Source organism: Xyrauchen texanus, chromosome 6, assembly GCF_025860055.1.
Source record: "Xyrauchen texanus isolate HMW12.3.18 chromosome 6, RBS_HiC_50CHRs, whole genome shotgun sequence".
Lineage (NCBI taxonomy): Eukaryota > Metazoa > Chordata > Actinopteri > Cypriniformes > Catostomidae > Xyrauchen > Xyrauchen texanus.
In genome coordinates this window covers 1,958,679-1,982,538 of record NC_068281.1, presented here as the reverse complement: position 1 = coordinate 1,982,538, position 23,860 = coordinate 1,958,679, and the positions used below count along the sequence as shown (strand labels likewise).

Genomic DNA, 23,860 nt, shown 5'->3' with positions numbered 1-23,860 from the left:
GAACCTGAATATTAAGTTCCTAGAAACATTAGGAATGTGTTCCCAAAAAGTTACCTAACAGTTCCTAAAATGTTAGGGATTAGTTCCCAAAAAGTAACCATACAGCAACCATATGCTAACGTTAGGGGAATGTTGTTTGCTGGGTGGTTATAAAAAAATAGAACAAAGAGAACGTTCCAAAAACGTTAGGAATAGCTTCCCAAAAAGTAACCTAATGGCAACCAAATACTAACGTTAGAGGAACGTTAGGAACGTGTTCCCAAAAAGTTACCTAATGGTTCCTAAAATGTTAGGGATTGGTTCCTGAAAAGTAACCAAACAGCAACCATATGCTAACGTTAGCTGTGTGGTTAAATACATTATATGGTATGTGAAGTGTAATATTAATAATCAATGAACTATTGTCCTGTTACATTGAAAGTGAAGAAAACATACAGCAGAATGTTTCAAAAGTTTAATTTCAAAATGTACAAAAGTATTATTTAGCTTTGAGTTCCCCTCAGTCCTTTATGCTTTCTTAAAGAAAAAAAACAAACAAAAACAAAAGTGTAAAATACAAAATACACCCCCCACCGAACGTGAATTTATGAGAGTACAATGACACATAAAAGAACAGAAAAACATCTAGATTTAACCATGATCGTGTGAACAAATAATAATAAAAAGCTGTATCATGATCATTTCTGCACTGTATTTGAATTAGACAGATTTTCAGTCCACATCAAGAAGTCATTCCAAATCTAATGTCATGATAAAATAAGACCTAAACTACCTCTTCCTTTATGTTAGCTATACGATGACAGAAACAATGCTACATAGCTTAGAGGGGAAACAAACATGAAAAAGCACCAATGCTAATGTCTACACTCAAAAAACACGGCAAGATAAAATATAAAGAAACCATGAAAATAAATGAGCACCATATTTGTACTAGCCATCAAACATTAATATGCACATTAGTGCAATGTCTTTAAGATAATCATAAAAACACGCATTTATTTAATAAAAACAAAAAGTGTAAAAAATTGTGTTACGGACTAGCATGATTTGAAAAACAGCATTCATCAATTCCTCTCAGCCCAACCCCAAACAAGATAATCTGGCTAAACTACAATGAGACAGAATCCATTTACAAGATTAAATTAGAGATGAAAGTGAAAATGTGTGTTTATGTTATGGGTACATTATGAGCTTCACAGCTGATTTAGGGAAAGGAGGTTTTGTTTTCGGCATGGGGATCCGCTTCAGGGTGTGAGCGTCTTTTGGTGTTGGGAGTAAAAATACTGTAGTCCGGGTTGTTCTAGTCGACACTGATTACCCCTGTGGACGAACAGAGATGTGCATTAATATCAAACACCACCATCATGTCATTGGATGAATCATTTGGGATCCCCAATTCACGCTACTTAGTAGGTCCTCGTGGTGGCGCGGTTACTCGCCTCAATCCGGGTGGCAGAGGACGAGTCTCAGTTGCGTCTGAGACCGTTAATCCGCGCATCCGATCACATGACTCGTTGTGCATGACACCGGAGACTCACAGCATGTGGAGGCTCATGCTACTCTCCACGATCCACACACAACTCACCACACGCCCCATTGAGAGAACCACTAATCACCACCACGAGGAGGTTACCCCATGTGACTCTACCCTCCCTAGCAACCGGCCAATTTGGTTGCTTAGGAGACCTGGCTGGAGTCACTCAGCACGCCCTGGGTTCGAACTCCGGTTGCGGTGTAAAATCCCGGGCCGATTTCTCTTCTCAGTCCTGCCTGAACTCCAGTATTAACACTGTCAGTCATATCGGTTCTGATTTGTTGTTGCTGTAGTAACCGAAGCACCAGCTGTAAAGGCACAGCCCTCTTCTGGAAAGGGGGCGGGGAGCAGCAGCAGCTCATTTGCATTTAAAGAGACACACACGAAATCAGCTCGTTTTTGATTCCACCCAAAAAGAGGCGTTTATAACATGATATAATAAATGATCCGTGAACTGAAACTTCACACACACATTCTGGGGACACCTAAGACTCATATGACATCTTATAAAAAGGGGTGTAATAGGTCTCCATTAAGTCGTGATCACGACAAAACAGGACAGAAAAAAAAAAAAAGTGACAGGCTTCCGTACAGATCTCACTGCCTAGCAGTCAATTAACTTTAAATGTATTAAAATAAAACACATTTTTAAAATGTCTAATTCCTAAATACGAACCTGTTTGGCAATGCCACCTTAATAAGCTTCTTTCAGATCATGAAGTGAACATTATAAACTGCACACAAAAGAAAATATTTGGAACTATTGATGTGAGGAAAGGTGCAAAATAGCATTTCCCTCATTTTGGCACTTTTTATAAATGTGTTAGAGTAAGTAACTAACAATAAAAGTTAAAGCTATTATGATCCATTCTTTACACTCATCTGAATGGATCGAGAAGTTCTCTAATTGAAGAATCAGCTCATTAACGGACGTGTTGAAATGACTCTCTTACAGTTATACGGTCTCCATCTCCTCATCGCTGGATTCGTCCTTCAGTGAATTGGCATCAACAGCGGTTTCATCAATGTGCGCCAACATGTCTGCCATGAGCGCTTCCTCCAGCCTCTTCCTCACGCTGTACACCAGGTCTTCCTGCTTCCTGTAGCAGCAGCACAATGATTCAGCACACTTCAAAAGGACCATCAAATAATGCAACATTGTTGCAAAACCTCGTGAGCTGCGTATCTAGACAACTGCAGCGAGACACATTTATCCATAACCAAAATCACTTTCACAAAAGCCCAGAGCGGTTTGCATCTACCTGATGTCTTCATCAGTGACCATGAAGGTCTTGCAGAGCGGCTGTGATGTGTTGAGCCAGACTCCAGGGTTCTTCTCCACCGCCGCTGACAGCTGACCTGTGATTGGATTTGAGCTGGTGTGAAGAGCGCTCGCGAGAGCCGACAGAAGAGTCTTATCCGAGTAACCTGGTCCGACGCCTGCAGTTGAGAAACACACTAAACATCACATCACACGTCGCATCGAGTGAGGACACTTCGAGTACTGCCGTTCATGCTCGCTTACGAGTCCAGCGGCATCTACCCAATTTAAGTTTTGTTGTTCTGGTTACTATTGGGACTTTGTTTGCACAATAAACTGCATCTGGCTTCATTTAATTTGGGCCTCTGGCTCCATTGACTTCCATTCTAAGCATTTCACTGGAACCTCAATGTGTGCTTTTAAAAAGAACAAAGGACGGACGAGTGGAAATATATTTTTGTGGTAGTCAATAGTATGACACAAATGCTGTCGATTGAGCTGAACTTGCATTGAACCCAGAATGTTCCTTCAATTTAAACATCCATGCATGGACCCGTGCAAAATCGCTTTAGGGCTCAAACAGAGAAACATTTTAGGGGGCGTTCACACTGACAGCATAGCCCGAAATGGAGCATGGTTCGCATTAAAAATGGCTAATATGAAAACTGTTTTGTGGACCGCGGTACTGAACTTGAGACGACTCATGGGGCATTTCCTCTGCTCGGCTCAACTAACATTTTGGGGGTTTCCACTGTGGATAGTAACTGGTACCTGATACTTATTTTAGTGAGTTGAGCCGATACTAAATGTGACGTCAAAACCCTGCAGATCACTGATTGGTCAGGGAGAATCGTCACTACCGGCGTCACTGGATTAACGACACGTGACTTCCTCCCGCTAGTTTTAAAGTTAGCAACAGCGATAACTAGGGATGCACCGAAATGAAAATTCTGGGCCGAAACCGAAAATCCAGGATGCACTTGGCCGAAAACCGAAACTTGTACCCATTTAAAAAAAATATATAAAAAAAAATAATGGTGTGTATAATTGTATTAATTTTATACTTTTTCATTAATTTCATGAATTTAATGAATCTGAATTGAAAAACTTCAAACCAATAAAATAAAAAAAAAAAAAAAAACACACTTTTATTGAAAGTAACACCAAAATTGGACAAAAAAATATATTAAAACATTATTAAATATTCTTCTTTCAGTTCTGTAAAAATCTAATTTTACAGATTTTATTAACAATTATCCAAATAATGTAAAGTTTTAGAAAACTATTATATGCAAAACAACAGTCAAGTAATGAACTTAGCTAACATCTTTCAAAAAGTTTAAATATGCAACAGTAATTTTAATTAAAACAAAAAGGCAGAACACAGAATGGCAGAGGGCCTCTATTCCACTGATCTATATATAACTATAATATATATATATATATATATATATATATCAGTGCTCTATTCTGTTTATGTAAACGTATGCACACTTTAAGTGAACATTATTGTGCAAAACAACAGTAATTGAACTAAATCCAACCTCATCTGTAAACGACAGATGTATCCTCAAGTGAAGAACAAGTGTAATGTAATTGCTATACACATCATATTGGACCGCTTTCTATTTAAGTACAAGTGACAGGTTTCTCTTCAAGAACAAAAGTTGCTAAACGTTCTGACAGTCTCTCCTGTCTGAAAGCTCATCAAGAACATGAGATGCTGCACTGAACAGTCTCTCACTCTCTGTGCTGGTGCTTGGGCAGATAAATACCTGAGCGCAATCCGCGCAAGCAAAGGAAAGCGGTGTTTGTTTATGCGCCCGTAGTCAAGGGGATTGTCGCTTCTGGCAATGGGTAGTTCAGATAAATACGTCTCAAGTTGTGGTGTAGCTGCGCTAGTTGTGACATTTTCCTGTAGAATCTCTTGCTGTACTCTGTGTGTGTGTGTGTGTGTGTGTGTGTGTGTGTGTGTGTTATATATATATATCTTGAAAGTTCTGCTGAATAAACACTGCAGATCGCAAATTTGATGTCCTTATCAGAAACTTCGAAGAATTTCCACACCGCTGACATGATCGGCCTTTGTTTGGTAGCGCTGTGATAAGGGCTAGCATCGATCCAGAGTGAAATCTGAGCACTGAGGGGCGAGGACGTATTTTCGGCTCATATTTTCGGCCTTTTTTCTCTTTCGGCCAAAAACCGAAAGTGCCATTTTCGGACGAAAAATTTCGGCCGCTGAAAATTCGGTGCATCCCTAGCGATAAAAGTATCATTTGTTCACACAACTTTCGAATTGTAAAAAGAAATGGTTGTGCGCAAAACCACACCATGGTCAATAAAAGAGGTGCAGACGTTCCTCTCGTTAGCGATGAGCGAGTCTCTCGGGAAGTGTCTCAGCTGTTGGCTGCACACGGCTACCACCGGACCTCCCAACAGTTTAGGGGAGAGTTAAAAGTGACGACAGAACCATCAAGGAAAAGAGGAAGTGGTTCGGCCAAATGGACGCTATCTAAACCGGCGAGCAATGGGAGGGAGAGTGCGCTGGACTCGGCCACGCCGTTTGAGTCCATGATGGAGGATGGGACGTTTTGTTACGTTAACTCGATACTCTGCTTGAAAGCTTCACTTTATTTAGTTGAGCAGCTACTGGAAGCTTCTAAAACAACCAGGACCAATTGAACTGTTACACTTGTGTAAAACCACCATCAACAACTGCTTTATGCAGCACAATGAGCTAGTAGCTAACAGCTAGCGGTTGTGTTGTCGTCTATTGTTTTGTGTCGCATTTAAGATGATGTCACGGCAGTAGAGGCGGCGCAACTATGACGATCAGCCTATAATCCCGCCCACATTGAGGCGGCACTAAACTGCAGTGGAAATGCAAGCTCAGAAAAGTAAAGCGAGTCGAGTCGTAACCGTGGAAAAGTGCCATTATAGGAGGCGGTCTGAGTTCAGCCGCGATTCCCATGAGTGAGTCAGCAACCTGTCCTCGGGTTCGCACTTGTTCAGGAAGTAAAATAACTTGCGTGTGCAACATCATCAGTTGCTCCATGAGTGACAGGGCAACCCATTGCTAGCAACCAGCAGACTCCTCGTTTACGAGCATCAAATATGTGCAACGTACAGGAGGCGCAAATGTCGATGCTACGAAACGCTCTTTTGAGTTCTTGAGAACTGCCTTTATTTTCTTCTACTTATCATAATTTATTCCACTCACCTTGCAAACCTTTAGGAAGATCCATAGTCTTCACCAGTTCCTCTGCTATATCATACGCATCGAGTCCACTCAGCTTTTTCTCCCAGAACAGCTGTGAATTAAACGGGAGGAAAATCATTACACTGCAAAAAACTAATATAACAGACCCTGACTGCAAGAAGCAGGAATAAAAGATGTTTCTGTCCGTTGACATCACTGATGGTACTTTTTTTGTCCTCTCAGCTGTAGTCACCATGAGAGTGTCACTGATTTTGGTTTTCGATAAACGTTACGATAGCTAGATATAATACAATTCAGATTGCAATTTAGTCACCATCCACTTTGTATTATGGAAAAGAGCGGACTGACATTCTGCGAACTCCTTTCCATGGAAATATACAATTATTAGGGCTGTCGATTGTATGTTATTTCAATGCAATTAATGATATAACAAATACTGCACTAAAAAACAATTACACAATTAATCACGTCTCTGGGGATTTCTATGGACTATTACAACCATTAGGGCAATTTAAACTTGAAGTACCACCTGTTTTCAGCAGGGGGCAGACAGCAAAACTCCAGCTGTATAGGCAACGAGCACAAAGCGCTAGTGACCGCACATGATGCAAACACGTTCTTGCGTTCAAACACAGCTGGACTGAGCGCAATTCTGGCTGGCTAACCATACGAATGAACTCGGCCCGTTCGGCCTAAGGGGGGCGCTATAATAAAGCCAAACGCGTTTTGGGCCATAACTTTTGAACCACAAGTCCTACAAACTAAATATTTTTTCTGTGATTCCATGGGTCAAGATGGTATTTTGGGGGAATTTTTAGCCCCGCCCACTAGATTATCCGCCATTCTGGATTGCTTGCATAACCTACTTTTTCTAACTAGTCCCAGCAAACCAGAACTTTGAAGCTCCAAAAAGCACATAAATGCAGCATAAAAGTAATCCATAAGACTCCAGTGGTTTAATCCACGTCTTCAGAAGTGATAGGATGGGTGTTTCCGAGGACTTGGAATATTAAGTCCTTTTTTAAACCCTAAATCTCCACTTTAGCTTTCACTTTCAGATAAGAGGAGATTTAAAGTAAAAAAAGGACTTAAATTTTGCATCCGTTTCTAACCACACCTATCATATCACTTCTGAAGACACGGATTAAACCGCTGGAGTCGTATGGATTACTTTTATGCTGCATTTATGTGCTTTTTGGAGCTTCAAAGTTCTGGTCACCATCCACTTGCATTGTATGGACCTACAGAGCTGAAATATTCTTCTAAAAACCTTAATTTGTGTTCTGCATAAGAAAGAAAAGTCAAACAGATCTGGGACGGCATGAGGGTGAGTAAATGATGAGAGAACATTCATTTTTGGGTGCACTGTCCCTTTAATTAGACCTAGATTAAATTGTTTTTAACATGAGGGTGATCTATTCCTTTAACCGGACTCTGAAAGTCAATTTTGGAAAAACATTAAATGTACCTGTCTGGGCTGGTCAACAGCTTTTTGAGGGTCTGTCTTGACCTTGTTGCTGGGGTGATTTGTAACCTTGGTGACCGGCTGTTTGAAGATGGACGCTGTCTGTCGAACCGGTAGTGACGTGTTCAGATCAGGCTTACCCTAGAAAGAAAACATCCATCTTAACAGCATCTTAAAGGCAGCAAACACAAAATATTTCTTAGCGTAATCGGAGGTAATCGGAGCTACCCAAGCCCCCCAGCCGATGCCGATAATTTAAAAAGTCAGAATATCGTGCTAGCCAATATATGGGTCGCCCACTAGCATGCAACATTTGGTCACTAGTGTTTACCTTGCTTTGATTTTGATCGCAGCGCGTCCGCTGTCTGTTCTTGTTTAGTTTGCTCATAAGCATTTTCCCCGTGCGGAAATCGAAGGAGCTCAGGTCCATGGAGTTTCCCAGGTAACGGGCCAGCTGAGGTTTACTCCGAAACTTCTTTCCCGTTGGACTAAGGATGAAAAGTTCAAGTAATATTCTTTATTTACCAGACAGACAACAGCACTTCTGAGCGGTTAGCTACAACTCAAAGACGTCCACACCATCACAAGAGAAGCATATGCATTTATACATAAATCCTGCACTGTCTCGAGAAGTTTTGATGTCCTTTCTAAATAACACACATATGAGTAAACCGATGTATTAACCCTTGTGTGTAAATTAAAAAAAAAGTTACTCAAGAGGTCCTCAGAGGACAAAATGTCCACGTCAAAAAACTGCCATATTATTATATCTTAATATTATTTTCCACTTTTCTAACAACATCAGTCCTGATCATAAAAAACCAAATATACAGACATTTTCAGGATTTTAACCCTTTAAATGCCAGTTTGTTTATATAATGCAAGTGTTGTTTTTTTTTGTTTTTTACACACACACACACACACACACACACACACACTCTGACATCCATACAAACACACACACACACACTCTGACATCCATACACACACACACACACACACACACACACACACACACACACACACACACTCTGACATCCATACAAACACACAAACACACTCTGACATCCATACAAACACACACACACACTCTGACATCCATACAAACACACACACACACACACACAAACACACTCTGACATCCATACAAACACACACACACACTCTGACATCCATACAAACACACACACACACTCTGACATCCATACACACACACACACACACACACATCACACACACACACACACACACACACACACTCTGACATCCATACACACACACACACACACACACACTCTGACATCCATGCCACACACACACACACACACACACACTCTGACATCCATGCCACACACACACACACACACACACACACACACACACACACACACACACACACTCTGACATCCATGCCAACACACACACACACACACACACTCTGACATCCATACAACACACTCTGACATCCATACAAACACACACACACACACACACAACACACTCTGACATCCATACAAACACACACACACACACACGCACACACTCTGACATCCATACAAACACACACACACACACACACACACACACACGCACACTCTGACATCCATACACACACACACACACACACACACACACACACACACACACACACACTCTGACATCCATACACACACACACACACACACACACAACACACTCTGACATCCATACAAACACACACACACACACACACACTCACTCACTCTGACATCCATACAAACACACACACACACACACACACACAACACACTCTGACATCCATACAAACACACACACACACACACAACACACTCTGACATCCATACAAACACACACACACACACACACACACACACACACACAACACACTCTGACATCACACACACACACACACACACACACACACAACACACTCTGACATCCATACAAACACACACACACACACACACACACTCACTCACATCCATACAAACACACACACACACTCACTCTGACATCCATACCAACACACACACAATTAGCGGCATCATTTATAATACAGCAAACAGAAAATAAGTTAAACGCTTGTAGTTGCTCCATAGGCTAAACATGAGATAAATGGCGCCATCTGGTGGTAAATATAAAATGTTAAATTTTGAAACCAGGGCTCCAGAATAAAAGGAGAATATCATAGAATTCGCACTGAGATCAAATATTGGTTTCAATGACGTTGAAATATCAAAAATCCCCCCAAAATACACACCGTTGGGCATTAACACAGCCAAAATTATAGAAAACAACGAAAAAGACGAAAATGTCCCGAAGGTCACACAAGGGTTAAGAAACACAACACCACTAAATATATCTGCACTAGAAAGAATCCCATTTCAGCCATGCAAAAACAAAAACGGTACAGTGGCGGTCCCATGGTACTGAATCATTATTATACTCCTATCGACGTGGTATTTATGTGGTACACAAAGTAGTTTAATAATCAATACTCTAAATATATACTTTAAATAATGAAGCATCGTTCCCTAATTCACTATATGATCACAAACACAAAGTTATCCAATAACATGTGCAGTGCTGTATATTTACAGTATATGTTGGTATAATGAACGATGATTTTTTTGGACGGTTCAGATACAATTACAACTCGCATTAAACGTTGCTAAAATGTTAGCATAACGGCTAACACTACTTAGCGCTCATTGCTAACACACGTGAGAACCAAAACACAATTGTTGTACTTTTCGCACTACACACAACAGCTAAACGAGTATTATAAAGTGTTAAATGACTAGTTCAAGCGATATAAATATATTTAGTCACTGTAAACGAACATATAAATACAGTTTTGTGTCTTGTCTCGCTGCACTTCGGCTAAACCCGCTGCAGTACCTAAAATAATAGACATCACTTTTCCCCGCGGACAAGCCCGACTTTCTGGTCACTTCTTCCATTTTCCAACCATTCGGGAGAGCCGAGCACTCCCACCTTTTCTTCTCCATGTTTCCGCTGAAGTCTGTTTGGGGTCAAAAGCGGCTGATCGTTGCCGTCTTTCCGTTCACCTCACGACTCTCTGTGAACTGGGAGTCGACTCGCGAATCATTCAGCTGCAGAGTCGCGCGATCCTTTATACTGAAGCCGGCAAACTAATTATTTAACGAGAACAAAGTCTAAAATACGTGTTGTTATAATTCTGGGGAGGCACAATTATTTATTTCACATTTGATCGATGTCAAACATGAGGTAGAGGTGGTTTGATTCAAAGAACCGGATCTTACAGTTCAGTCAGAATCGACTCAGTGAACAGAGAAATGTATTATAAGTATTACTCGGCTTTGAATCATTTTTTTTATTATTGTCTTGCAGTTGCTGCTATAGATACAGTATATAATAAAATAACAGCATAAATTATGAGTCATTTTTAAATTGCTCGGCGAATCTTGCAGTGAAAGATTCAATGCCTGAATCAAAAAGCATATTAAGAAACAATTATGATTATTATCAAAAGATAATGGAATCAAGTGAAAATAATAGATTGTATATTTATATATATTGCCATTTAGAGCATTTATTTGCAGAAAATGACAACTGCTCAAAACAACACAAAAGATGCCATGTTCTCAGATTTTGAATAATGCAAAGAAAACAAGTTCATATTCATGTTTAATCGACACAATAATAATGTTTTATCTTAGAGTTCAGAAATCAATATTTGCTGTAATATCCCTGATTTTCAATCACAGCTTTCATGCGTCTTGGCATGCTCTCTGCCAGTCTTTCACATTGCAGTTGGGTGACTTTATGCCACTCCAGGCGCAAAAATTCAAGCATCTCATCTTTGTTTGATGGTTTGTGGTCATCCGGGTTCCTCTTGATCACATTCCAGAGGTGTTCAATGGGGTTCAGGGCTGGAGATTGGGCTGGCCATGACAGGGTCTTGATCCGATGGTCCTCCATCCACACCTTGATTGACCTGACTGGGTGGCATGGGGCATTGTCCTGCTGGTACAACCGGTCCTGCCCCAATCCTCAGAGTTGGGGAACATTGTCAGAGCAGAAGGAAGCAAGTTTTGTACGTGGCTTGATTCATGCGTCCTTCACAAAGACGAATCTGCCCGATTCCAGCCTTGCTCAAACACCCCCAGATCATCACCGATCCTCCACCTGGTCATCTAATGGTTAGACGGAGACTTGGAGAGGCCTTCGAGCCACAGTGTCTCGCACCCACTGTGGAATTTGGTGGAGGATCGGTGATGATTTGGAGGTGCTTGAGCAAGGCTAGAATCGGGCAGATTCGTCTTTGTGGAGGACGCATGAATCAAGTCACGTACAAGGTTATCCTGGAAGAAAACGTGCTTCCTTCTGCTCTGACCAGTCGTCATTTTATGCTAATAAATGCTCTAAATGACAATATATTTATTAGCAATTTAGCAGAAATGTTGTCAGTACTTTATAGAATAAAACAAAAATGTTAAATTTACTCAAACACACACCTATAAGTAGTAAACACAGAGAAACTGATAATGTTGCAGAGGTCTAAATTCTTTCGACAGCTGCATATATAAAGTCATGCCCTAACGACCTTCTGACACACGACGCCTTCTGAACTGGGTGTTGACTTGCAATTCATGCTTTAAAGTCGCAAATCATTTACATTAAGTCTATCTCGACTTTAAAAGAAGTGTGATTGTTTTAAAGCCCTGAAAACACATTTGGCTTCAACTCTGGAGGATGTAATTATCTAGGATTGGTCATCTTTGCCAAACAAATGTGAAGTGTGTCGATTCAAAGAATTGGTTCCTACAGTTCGTTCGGAAACGACTCACTGAATCATGTTTTTTTGTTGGGAGGCGGGCATGCTAGTGAGGAGGCTAAAACCTGTAGCATCACTCGCTAATGTGCCTCTTGAGGCCAGGAGAGTGTTTACATACCACACCGCTGGATCCGGTTACACTCACCCCCCTAAACGTCACACATATCCGGGTCACGGCACCACCGTAACCGGTCCTGCCCAACCAGCTCCGAACAGGATTTGGACCGGGGTCTCCGGCATGGGAGGCGGGCATGCTAACGAGGAGGCTAAAGCCTTTAGCATCACAAACTAATGTGCCTCTTGAGGCCAGGAGAGTGAGGTTTACATACTGCACCGCCCTAAATCTCACACCGATCCGGGTCACGGCACCACCATAATGGTCCTGCCCCACCCGCTCAGAACAGGATTTGAACCGGGGTCTGCAGCATGGGAGGTAGGCGTGCTAATGAGGAGGTTAAAGCCTTTAGCATCACTCGCTAATGTGCTTCTTGAGGCCAGGAGAGTGAGGTTTACATTCACCGCCCTAAACGTCACACCGATACGGGTCACGGCCCCACCCGCTCCGAACAGGTGTCTCCGGCATGGGAGGCGGGCATGCTAAAGCCTTTAGCATCACTCGCTAATGTGCCTCTTGAGGCCAGGAGAGGTTTACATAGCACAAAGCTGGCTCCGGTTAGACTCAACCCGATACGGGTCACGGCCACACCATAACCGGTCCTGCCGACCCGCTCAGAGCAGGATTTGAACCAGCGTCTCCGGCATGGGGAGGCAGGCGTGCTAACGAGGAGGCTAAAGGCTAAAGCCTCTACATACTGCATATGCTATCACATACCTGCTAGCTCCTGTTACATGTGTACTAGGACAAGTTCAGTTTGGGAAGCCCATACATATGGATACCACAAAATATAACAAATTAGATTTTATTATTTTGTTTTTGTTCTATTTTACAAGTACCACCAGCCAACATTCTGTGAAGCAGTCGACATGGACAGACGTTCAGGTCCACAACAAAACAGCACCGATTTGATGGATTATATATCAATGCAGTGTTTATTCCTGGCAGAATTGTGAGCGTGAGCCCAAGAAATCACAACTTTCTGCAATACATATATTCAATGGGACAGTTTAAAATGAGATTCATTTCTATAGTGACACCGAACCCTTTTAGTGAGCACAACACACACCGATAAATCACAAAATGGATTGAATGCTTAAAAAATAAATATCCCATCGTTCATTAACATGGATGAAGAAACGGTTGATTCACTTGTTTGAGTGTCACATGGCAGAATGGCGTCTTCAATCGTCTCCATTATCAAGCCATCCAAACTAGAGGAAAACACAGTCAAGTGATCAACGTTAAGGAAGGTATAATTTAGTTCAGACATGCAGTGAGAATCCAAGTAGTATTTGTAAAAGATTTATAATTCTAAATTAAATCATTTAGGACCAAATCTGCCATATTAAAACACTCCAAAAGCTTTATGAAAGCAGCACTGAAGACAGACCTACTGGATGTCTACTCGTCCTTCTTGAACTTTCCATTAACGTAGGGAATGAAGTCCAAGAAGAGCCGCCAGTCTGTGAAGTGGACGAGAGCTACACCTCCGACTCCACCCCAGACTGCCAGCGTGGGCACCCTGAAGATGGCAGAAGACGGTGAACATAAAATCAGTAAATGGTCTGCACTTATATAGCGCCTTTTTAAGCCTTAATTGTATTCAAACGCTTTACACTGCGTCTCATTCACCCACTCACCCCCACACACACACACACACACACACACACACACACACACACACAGCAATGGTGGTAGAGCTGCTATGTAAGGTGCTAGCCTGCCATTGGGAGCAACTTGGGGTTCAGTGTCTTGCCCAAGGACACTTCGGCATGTGGAGTCATGTGGGCCGGGATTCGAACCACCAACCCTGCGATTAATGGCCGACCCGCTCTACCACCTGAGCCACAGCCAGTCAACAAAGATAACTGACATTTGGAGATTTGGAGATGTCCCAGTTACATTCCATCCAAAGATCAAAACTAAATAAATGCATTTGAGAATTTGGGGGCAAATGTGCTTAACCCTTGTAGACTTATCCATAGAGGAGCCCGTTCCATCTGTTCGGTCAAATTTGACCCGTCAGGGTTCTACCTTTGTTTTCCAAGTCACACTAAAGTTATGCATTTCTTTTGGGTTTTTTAGGGTACTTTTTGACCTTATAAATTACTTCATTAATGTTCATATAAAATAGGCACATTTCAGTAAATTGAAAGATTGTCAACACATCAAATATGTATCCAGCAGCTCGGCTTTGTTTGATGGCTTGCGGCCGTCCATCTTCCTCTTGATCACATCCCAGAGGTTTTCAATGGGGTTCAGGTCTAGAGATGTTTTAGAGTGATTATTAAATTGACTTTAGAGTTATATACACTGATGAGCCAAAACATTATGACCGCCCACAGGTGACGTGATTACCGTTGATCATCTCCTAACAAGGCCACAGGTCAAGGTCTGGGTAGATCAGATGGTAACCGAACACTCAGTTCTCGTCGTCAACGGGTTGAATGCAGGAGAAATGGGCAGGAGTAAAGACCGGAGTGACTTTGACCAGGGCCAACTTGTTATGGCCTGACGACTGGGTCAGAGCATCTCTGAAAGGGCAAGGCTTGTGGGATGTTCCCGGTAAGCAGTGGCGAGTACCTACCAACAGTGGTCCGAGGAGGGACAAACCACAAACTGGCATCAGAGTGTCCAAGGGTAGACGAAGGCTATCCCATCGGGTTCAAACTGACAGAAGGTCTACTGTGGCACAAGTCACAGAAACACGTAATGATGGTTACAGGAGGATTGTGTAGGGCTCAACTGCTTTCGGGTTCTTGAATAACATATAACATGCGAGTAAGGGCAGCCGGTGGACTTTCTGGTGCCACCCTAGGGAGTTGGTGCCTTACGCAGACTGTGTAGTCTGCTTATAGGGAGCGGCGGTACTGTGTCTACGTGTGTCTGCAAAAATGGTTCAGGAATGTTTTGAGGTACATGATGAAGAGTTCAAGGTGTTGATTTGGCCTCAAAATTCCCCAGATCGAGCATCTATGGGATGTGACCAACAATTCCAATCCATGGAGGTCCCACCTTGCAACTTACAGGATTTAAAGGATCTACTGCTAACATCTTTGTGCCAGATACAACAGGACACCTTCAGAGGTCTTACGGAGTCCATGCCTGGACAGGTCAGAGCTGTTTTGGTGGCACAAGGGGGACCTACGTGAGACTAGGCAGGTGGTTTTAATGTTGTGGCTCATCAGTGTAAAGTAAAGCACATTGGATTATCATTATGGAATGTGCCAGGCGTATTTAAACCCTCCTTGTCTAATGTTTTTAGCAATGTTTTGTGAAAAACATTCACCAAATTATGTCAATAAAGCATTTAGACAGATGCATGCCACATTACAAAAACATATATTACACAATTATAAAAGGTATGTTTCTAATTCAAAACAATCATTACAAAATCTGATAAATTAAATAACACTTTCAGAATGACAGCAATATAACAGCATGTATTATCGTGACCTGTGCTCATTAGCTTAGCATGCTACAGTCAGGTCAGCACAAGGACAAAACTATGAATTAACACAACAGATGCCTATAATAACAATACAACACTGCGGCAGGGCTGCAGTACAGAGTTTTACCATGTTTTCGCGATAGACGCGTATTTCTGTCCGATTATTTTGCCCAACATGATCAGATGAGTAAGACGAGCAGGAAGCGCTGGAGGACACAGCGGTGAAACGTCATCAGATCCGCGACATGCGCGGAAGTGAGCCGGCGATTATGAATTAAAAGTCTTTTAAATTAATTAACTTTATGTGGCGAAAATTATGGCTGTTTACATTAAATTATACCGTAACATTTAATAAATATCAGCTAGAATAAAATTTGCACAAAAAAAAAGAAGCAAATATATATTTTTTTATAGCTCAGTTGTTTAAATGAATGAGAAAAAAAAGTAGCCATGTTAATATATACAAATTATATTATAATTATAAATTATAATTTGTCAAACGAAATGATTCATGGTTATTTTCCAAAATATATTAAAAACACAAATATATGATTTGCACAATACAGATAATAATAATAATTATTATTATTATATTAAATTAAATACACCAGGTTTTAGTTACATTAATTGCTTTAAAAACTGTAATATATAACGATAATACATTTTTGAACATTCTTTGTATTTATGGAGTACAGGGAGGTTTGATTAAAGAATAATAATAATACTGTTGTTACGTTAAATATTAAGCCAATATAAATAAAGAATAATACCATGTCTGACATGATGTAAACAGTAAAAAAAAAACTGCCATTTCTTTTAGATGTGCAAGCTTACACTTTGGGTGGCAGGTGCCCACCTGGCACACTCGCTATGCCACTGATTTACATTTATGCATTTGGCAGACGCTTTTATCCAAAGTGACTTACAGTGCACTTATTACAGGGACAATCCCCCCGGAGCAACCTGGAGTTAAGTGTCTTACTCAAGGACACAATGGTGGTGACTGTGGGGTTCGAACCAATGATCTTTTAATTTACAGCCCTGTGCTTTAGCCACTACGGCACCACCACTCCAATGGAAGTCAATGGGGTCCATTTTTGGAGGGTTTAAAGGCAGAAACGTGATGCTTGAAATTTTATAAAAGCAATTACATTAAGTCTTATGTTAAAACTGGTGTATTATTTGAGCTATAAATTAGTTTAAATCAGCATTTTTTAGTCGTTTTAGGGTTTGTTGACATTACATCGTCATGGCAACGAAGTAAAATTATCTATATCTTCACACAGATGTGGTTAGTAAGTGATTATATCTCAGTAAAATCATGTTTTATACTTTTGAAACAGTGAGTATTTTAATGTTTACAGATTAAACCCCATTGACTTCCATTGGAAGTGTCTCACTGGAACAGTAATTCTCTCTCTCTCTCTCTCTCTCTCTCTCTCTCTCTGGGCAAGTCAAAATAATATTTGTGGTAATCGATATTAAGCCAAAAATGCTGTTGATTGAGTTTAATTTGGAAATACCTTGAATGTCACTCAGACGGGCAATGAAATACTGTTGGTGTCCAGCAGGAGGCGCTTGTGCGCAGAAATCTCAACTGCAAAATTAAGGATCGATTTTTAATTTAATGACGTGAGGCTCATTTATTCTTTTTTTTGGTCCAGGTCAAAAATAAATAAAACATTTATTCACACAGAAATGACTGTAATACACCTATTCTATTAATAAAATAATACATAATTTGGCACAAGCAGTTTGAATAATAATAATAATATATATATATACATACAGTGGTGGGCAAAAATATTAGCACCCTTGTTTAATATGAGCAAAGAAGGCTGTGAAAAAAAATCTGCATTGTTTATCCTTTTGATCTTTCATTCAAAGAATTCACACAAATCTAATCTTTAATTGAAAAAGGTGAAATATCTCATTATTTAATAAATAATTAAAAGGTGCACTCAGTAATTTTTTCCCCTTTAAAAACATTAAACTATGTGAATGATATAGTGATGATATGTGAAAAATAATAAATTTCACTGTATATATGCAAAAAAAACGGTGTGTACAATGTGTGACCAAAAATAAAGGATTCTATTCTATTATTCTACATGAGGCAGGGGCACCCTCATGGGGGCGGCCATTTTAGAATCACATGACCAGCTGAATACTACTAGCTTAATCTCAGTAACCGTCTTGCTGTTGGACACTTTCACTCATGGATTAAATGAATCATGGATGATTGTGAATAGTGAATTTGTGGCATCTGTAACTGAAAAATATTGATTTTGAACGATGCTGCATCCACACCACTAGGTGTCGCTGTCAGTCCAAGATGACATGAACAAAGAGTTCCTTTAATACACATATTTTCAATTAAAGTTCATAAGAATTAAACTTATTCACAAAGGAGAAAAAGTACTACATACTTACAAAAAAAAAAAAGTTAGATTAGGTTAGATGTAATTATTATATGTAATTAATTTGTAAAATAATAATAATCTAAGGAATTTGTAGTACAAAACAATATCCTAAACACATGTACAAATAATAAAAACAACATTTAATATTTTTGTAGGTTAATAATATTAAGATTTATTACAAATATATACACTATTTCTGGCACGCTACAGTTAATGTTGCTATAGTAACGGTCAGGTATATTTCTATAATGGTGCAGATTTGTATAATGAAAAGACTGTAATTAATGTTGTGAATGGAACAATGTTCTCCTGTTTATCTCGTCACTGTAGTTTTGCTTCAGCACAGCCTTTAAGTGTCTCGTATCGGATGGGTTTATGTTTATAACAGAGAATTATGTAGAAAATGCAAAAGGGTCGCACGCGACACGCACTGTTAACCTCGGGACAGCACGGCGCATGCGCAGAACAGGTTCATCAGATTAGTGAGACCGGTCCCGCTCAGTGTTGCCAATGTAGCGACTTTTCTGACCTCTTTAACGACTTTTTGGACAACATAACTACTTCCGTAGAAGAAAGTCGCCAATACTGCCCCGCGAGCGCGTGGTCGTGCTTTCCTCCACGGACTCGGAGGCACAATCAATTGACCGCACGGCAGCTGACACAGACGTGAATGAGCTGCGCATGTGCAAACAGCGCTGTCAAGGGCCAATCACGAATCTCCCCTTCAGTTTGACGTTTAAAGAGTTTAATTTGACCGTTTATTTGTATTATTTTCATGCAGTTAATCACGGGAGATTTTTAGTCGGTTGTTCATTCCTGTTTCTGAACTCTCTGAATTCACACACGTACGTAGACAACTCTGTACATTGTACTTTATTCAAACACGTAGCAAAATTCACATTTGGCTACGTTTGTATATTGGGAATTAATAGGGAATTACAGTTTGTACGGTAAGCACAGAGCAAACATATGTAAAGGGCGGACACTACGCAAAATGCAAATGAGACGCGGTGACGTCACGTATATGTTAATTAGCGTATGACGTCGCTTTAAATTATTATTATATAAATTAAACATTTGTGGAATTAACGATTAAGTTGTGTACAGTCGCATGTATTCAAGGGCAGGAAACTATTTGAACACATGATGGTAACAAGCGATTCAATAATATATTTGTAAAAAAAAAAAAAATGCTATAAATGTTTTTTTATTTATTTATTTATGAAATCAACATTGACACAAATATTACATTTCTAACAAAATTTCGAAAAGATTTAACTTTTTTTGTTTTGTTTCTCACGTCAGACAAGGGGGTTTCAAACTGGGGTCCACGGACACCCAAGGGGCCGGAAAGGGGTGCTAGAGGGTCCACGGAAAATGTAAAAAATGCAAGTGTTCTTTAAGAAAAATGTTGACGTCACCCAATTTTGCATTATTACCATTTCGTTCTGCTAACAACAGTATTGTCTGAAATCATGATATTAAACATGTTTATTTTATTCTATTACCAGCCATAGTTAACCTTAAGAAATATATAAAAAATATATTTTTAATATAAAATAATATATATAAAGATTTATGATAAAAAAAATTTTTTTTAATTACATTTAAATACAAAATATTCTTGAAGCTTGTTCAGGGTCATAGGCTGTATTTTCAGTAAAGCAGTTTTGGAAAAAAATAAAATTAATAATGTATATATTATATATTGTATATATTACATTAATTGAATATAATTTATAAATATCTAAATTAATCATATTAAAGTAATGTATATATATATATATATATATATATATATATATATATAACATTAATTTATATATTTATTATACTAAATTCATTTAACAAGTCATTAAATCATATTTTTAGAAAAAAAAATGCTATAATTTTTTTTGGTATTATTTATTTATAATAACTGTTGTTAAAGCGCTACATTAATACTTATGAATTTAAATATAATTAAGTTTCTCTTAAGGTTTATATACAAATATTACAAGTGCAAATAAGATGGTAAGGACTTCATACAAAATAAAAATGTGTTTTTAATAACAAATTATAATATATATATTATAATTTGTATATATATATATATATATATAATTTGTGTGTATATATATATATAACCATATTTGAATGTCCTGGGCATTAAAATTTTCTTAAAAAAAAACAAAAAACACCTTATTTGTCAGTGACTTATAATTGTATGTATGCATCCATTTGAAGTATTTAATGAATTAAAATGTGATTTGTGTGCGTATTAAAATGATACAACAGGAGCAATAAACCAACCGCTCAATGTTTACAAAGAAAGAACTTTATTTGCCCAGAAGAGCAGGAATTCACTTTACATACATGTGGAATTCTAATGTCCCTCTTCATGTGAATTTATAAAATATTCTCAAATGAAGCCACAAGACGTGACGCTTCAATAAAAACCTGACTGACTCCAGAATCAAACTGAACAGAAAGATGCAGGCACTGATACATTATCATTCCCGTGACCGAGTCCACAGCGCATGGAAGTCCGGAGAACGCAGAAGGCCACTCTCTCTCCTCGAAGAGTTCATATTTTTGCATTACATAAACGAGAACAATTCATATAAAGTACTAATGAAGAAAAACAAAACGATCTCTAGAAATAAACTCTGTATCGGAACGAAAATGTGACGTCCACGAATGAAACATCTAATGTTCGGGCAGGTATTGACATACAAAAGCAGTTTTTCCTCAGTGATTATTTACCTTATAAACAATAAGGAATATCTGTGAGAACGCAAATTGGCATCTCTAATTTCCTATAGAAGAAAAACAACAAAAAAAGACTAATTATCATAATAAAAATGGCAACAAAAATATGAAACATAATTTGTTCCTGGCATACTTTAGCACTACGTTTCGCCACGAATCTAACAATTTAAAATAAACTCAGATAATAACAAAAACAAGTAAACACAAACATTAAACAGAACTTTATAAAAACGTTTTACAACCCAAGAGTCGTCTTGTAAAGACCCTTTGCAAACCCCACAAACTATTTTTCTCTACTTTGTGTAGAAATATTGACAAGAAGTGGCAGCAAATTGAATGTACGCGTTTAATTTTAAATTGATAAAATGCACAAACACCCTTAAAATGTTTCAGCAACTAATCGCTAATAACTTCGAAAAATGACACGTGACGCAGATTCGAAAAATGACACGTGACGCATATTCGAAAAATGACACGTGACGCAGATTCGAAAAATGACACGTGACGCAGATTCGAAAAATGACACGTGACGCAGATTCGAAAAATGACACGTGACGCAGATTCGAAAAAATGACGCATATTCGAAAAATGACACATGACGCAGATTCGTTAATGAAGTATTTGAGTAGTCAAATTCAGTTTGTGAGCAGATCTGTCATAACCTGCACAAGAGAGATCAAAGCAAAGTCCAGCTTATGTTACGTCCAAATTCATAACTCGACTCTGAAACGGAAGGAAAATGCCCCGGTCAAAACGGTGTGCGAAGATTCAGTCACGCATGCGCGTAAAGACACGTTCCCCCCACAGATAAGTGTTTTCTGTAGTTTAAAAACATTGTGGTTCAGATTAAGTTACTTGTAAATTAGTAATACATTTCCAAGCGTTATCCAGCGTTTTCCAATACTTATGAAATCCACTTAGGGAAACAAAGAAAAAAAAAAAAAAGCAAGCTCTGGTGCTTTGATGAGATGGCAGATATTAAGGTGAATCTCACAAAAAAATAAATTTAAAAAACAATTCACCTAAAAATAAAAAAAGACTTCCTCTGTATGCAAAAAAAAAAAAAAAAGTAAATAAAATTAATGTATATATATATATATATATATATATATATATATATATATATATATATATATATACACACATTAATTTAATGCATTTAAATCTGTTTTACATTAATTGAATATAGTTTATTTATAAATTAATGTTATATATATATATATATATATATATATATGTATATAAAAATGTATGTATGTATGTGTATATATATATATATATATATTACACACATAAACACACACGTATAGAGGAAACCTCTTTTTTTTGGGCAATTATGATTTGTTTTAAATGATTTCCGCTCATAAATTCTCATTACTGTATCAGTGATATTGATTAGATTCCCTTTACAGTAACTTACTGTAAAAATACTGAAATACGATTTATTTGTACTTTAATCAGCATAAAAGGCAGTAAAAAAAAATATTACCATGATTTATAAATACTTTAAATAATGTATTTACAGTAATGAGAATTTGGTGGAAATATGTAAACAAAAAAATGGCAAAAAAAAAAAATATTAATACCCCAAAAAATAGACATAATTTTCTGTATGCAACATTAACAACTTTTATTTTTTAGGCTTTGTGAGATTCACCTGTTCGTGGCAGTCCCAAAGCAAAAACCACAAACGCTGCGTATCAAAAGTGAACGGCGTCACCATTCGTCTCATTTCTACATCTTAAAACACGAAAATGGTACACAAGAAAGTTGACTTGAATACATGACTTAAAAACAAAAACAAAGAATTGTTCCCTCAGTGGAGCTTGACCTTGTGTTTAATACAAAAGCTCATGTTTCGGCGTGTCTGTGCTATATAACAGCACACAGTAATTCATAAATCACAACAGCAGGGCATTCCAGGCCCTTTAAACGCTGTTTCTTAAGTGTGATATCACCAATGGTCCATGATGTGTGTGTGTGTGTGTGTGTGGGTGTAGAGCTGGATAAGCAGCTCAGGAAGTGTACTATGTATGTATATTTGAGAGTCTTCCAACACATCTGTTTATAATATATAAATCAAGAATGTGTGTGCACGCGCTGGAACAATAACAGGAAGTTAAGGCCACGTCGATGGAGAGCTTCCTTTCCCTGTCAGGATCTGTGAAGGATAGATATGATCATATTAACCCATGACAGTGTTAAAGGCATTAAAGAGTCACACTCAATCAGCACACTGGCTTTCGTGGATTCATCTCATGCATGTTGTCCAGCAGAGGTCTTGAATATGAAATGTTTTATTTCTGATTGGCTGATGGAATGTTCGGGTGTTCTATAACTGCACCAGCTATGAAGTTGTTTCAAGTTTGTGACAGTTATTTTTCAAATTGCTACAAAGTTTCAAATGAACAGAATTCTAAAGGCGGCGTACAGACGACTGTAGATAAACAACAAGAGACAGTTACACTGCACAAGTCAATCAGATCAAACACACAAGTTTAAATATCTACGGAAAGTGTTCCCGTCAATCATACGTCACATTTAGAAGCTGCCGTGACTCGTGTTTAATTAGCACAAACATAGAAACCGTGAACCGCTTGATATTAAAACAGCGGAGGCAAAACATAAGGTAACATTATACTGTATACTGCACTGTATTATTATTATTACGGCTGGGTACTGATACAGATTTCCTGATTCACAAGCTCTTTATTCCCATTTTAATTCTATACGGATACATACGGGTGTATTTGAGTTCAAATCTCCATTTTATTACATATGAAAGCAATTCTCTCTCAGCTAATGTTGTTAATAA

At 38.7% G+C, this 23,860-nt stretch overlaps 2 protein-coding genes across 4 annotated transcripts in view; both read right to left on the bottom strand.

Moving 5' to 3' along the window:
- Positions 1–447: 447 nt before the first annotated feature.
- LOC127645812 (methyl-CpG-binding domain protein 3-like) lies at positions 448–10,588 on the bottom strand. Of its 2 annotated transcripts, none has more exons than XM_052129492.1 (7): positions 10,478–10,588; positions 7,812–7,968; positions 7,484–7,621; positions 6,016–6,106; positions 2,797–2,974; positions 2,488–2,634; positions 448–1,320 (listed from the first exon to the last, which is right to left on the bottom strand). In XM_052129492.1, exons 1-6 carry the CDS (start codon positions 10,489–10,491, stop codon positions 2,490–2,492), a joined length of 723 nt encoding a protein of 240 aa, XP_051985452.1. In that variant the 5' UTR covers positions 10,492–10,588; the 3' UTR covers positions 448–1,320; positions 2,488–2,489. The 2 variants fall into 2 exon arrangements, with proteins under 2 accessions (XP_051985452.1, XP_051985451.1); XM_052129491.1 differs by having other exon boundaries at positions 10,382–10,551.
- Positions 10,589–22,273: 11,685 nt separating this feature from the next.
- Positions 22,274–23,860, bottom strand: part of LOC127645777 (transcription factor E2-alpha-like) — a 48,072-nt gene continuing 46,485 nt past the window's right edge. The window contains exon 20 of one of the 2 annotated variants that reach the window (XM_052129451.1): positions 22,274–23,206. The gene's annotated coding sequence lies outside the window, so the exon portion shown is untranslated. The remainder of the gene's footprint in view (positions 23,207–23,860) is intronic. The other variant, XM_052129450.1, reaches the window with a different exon arrangement.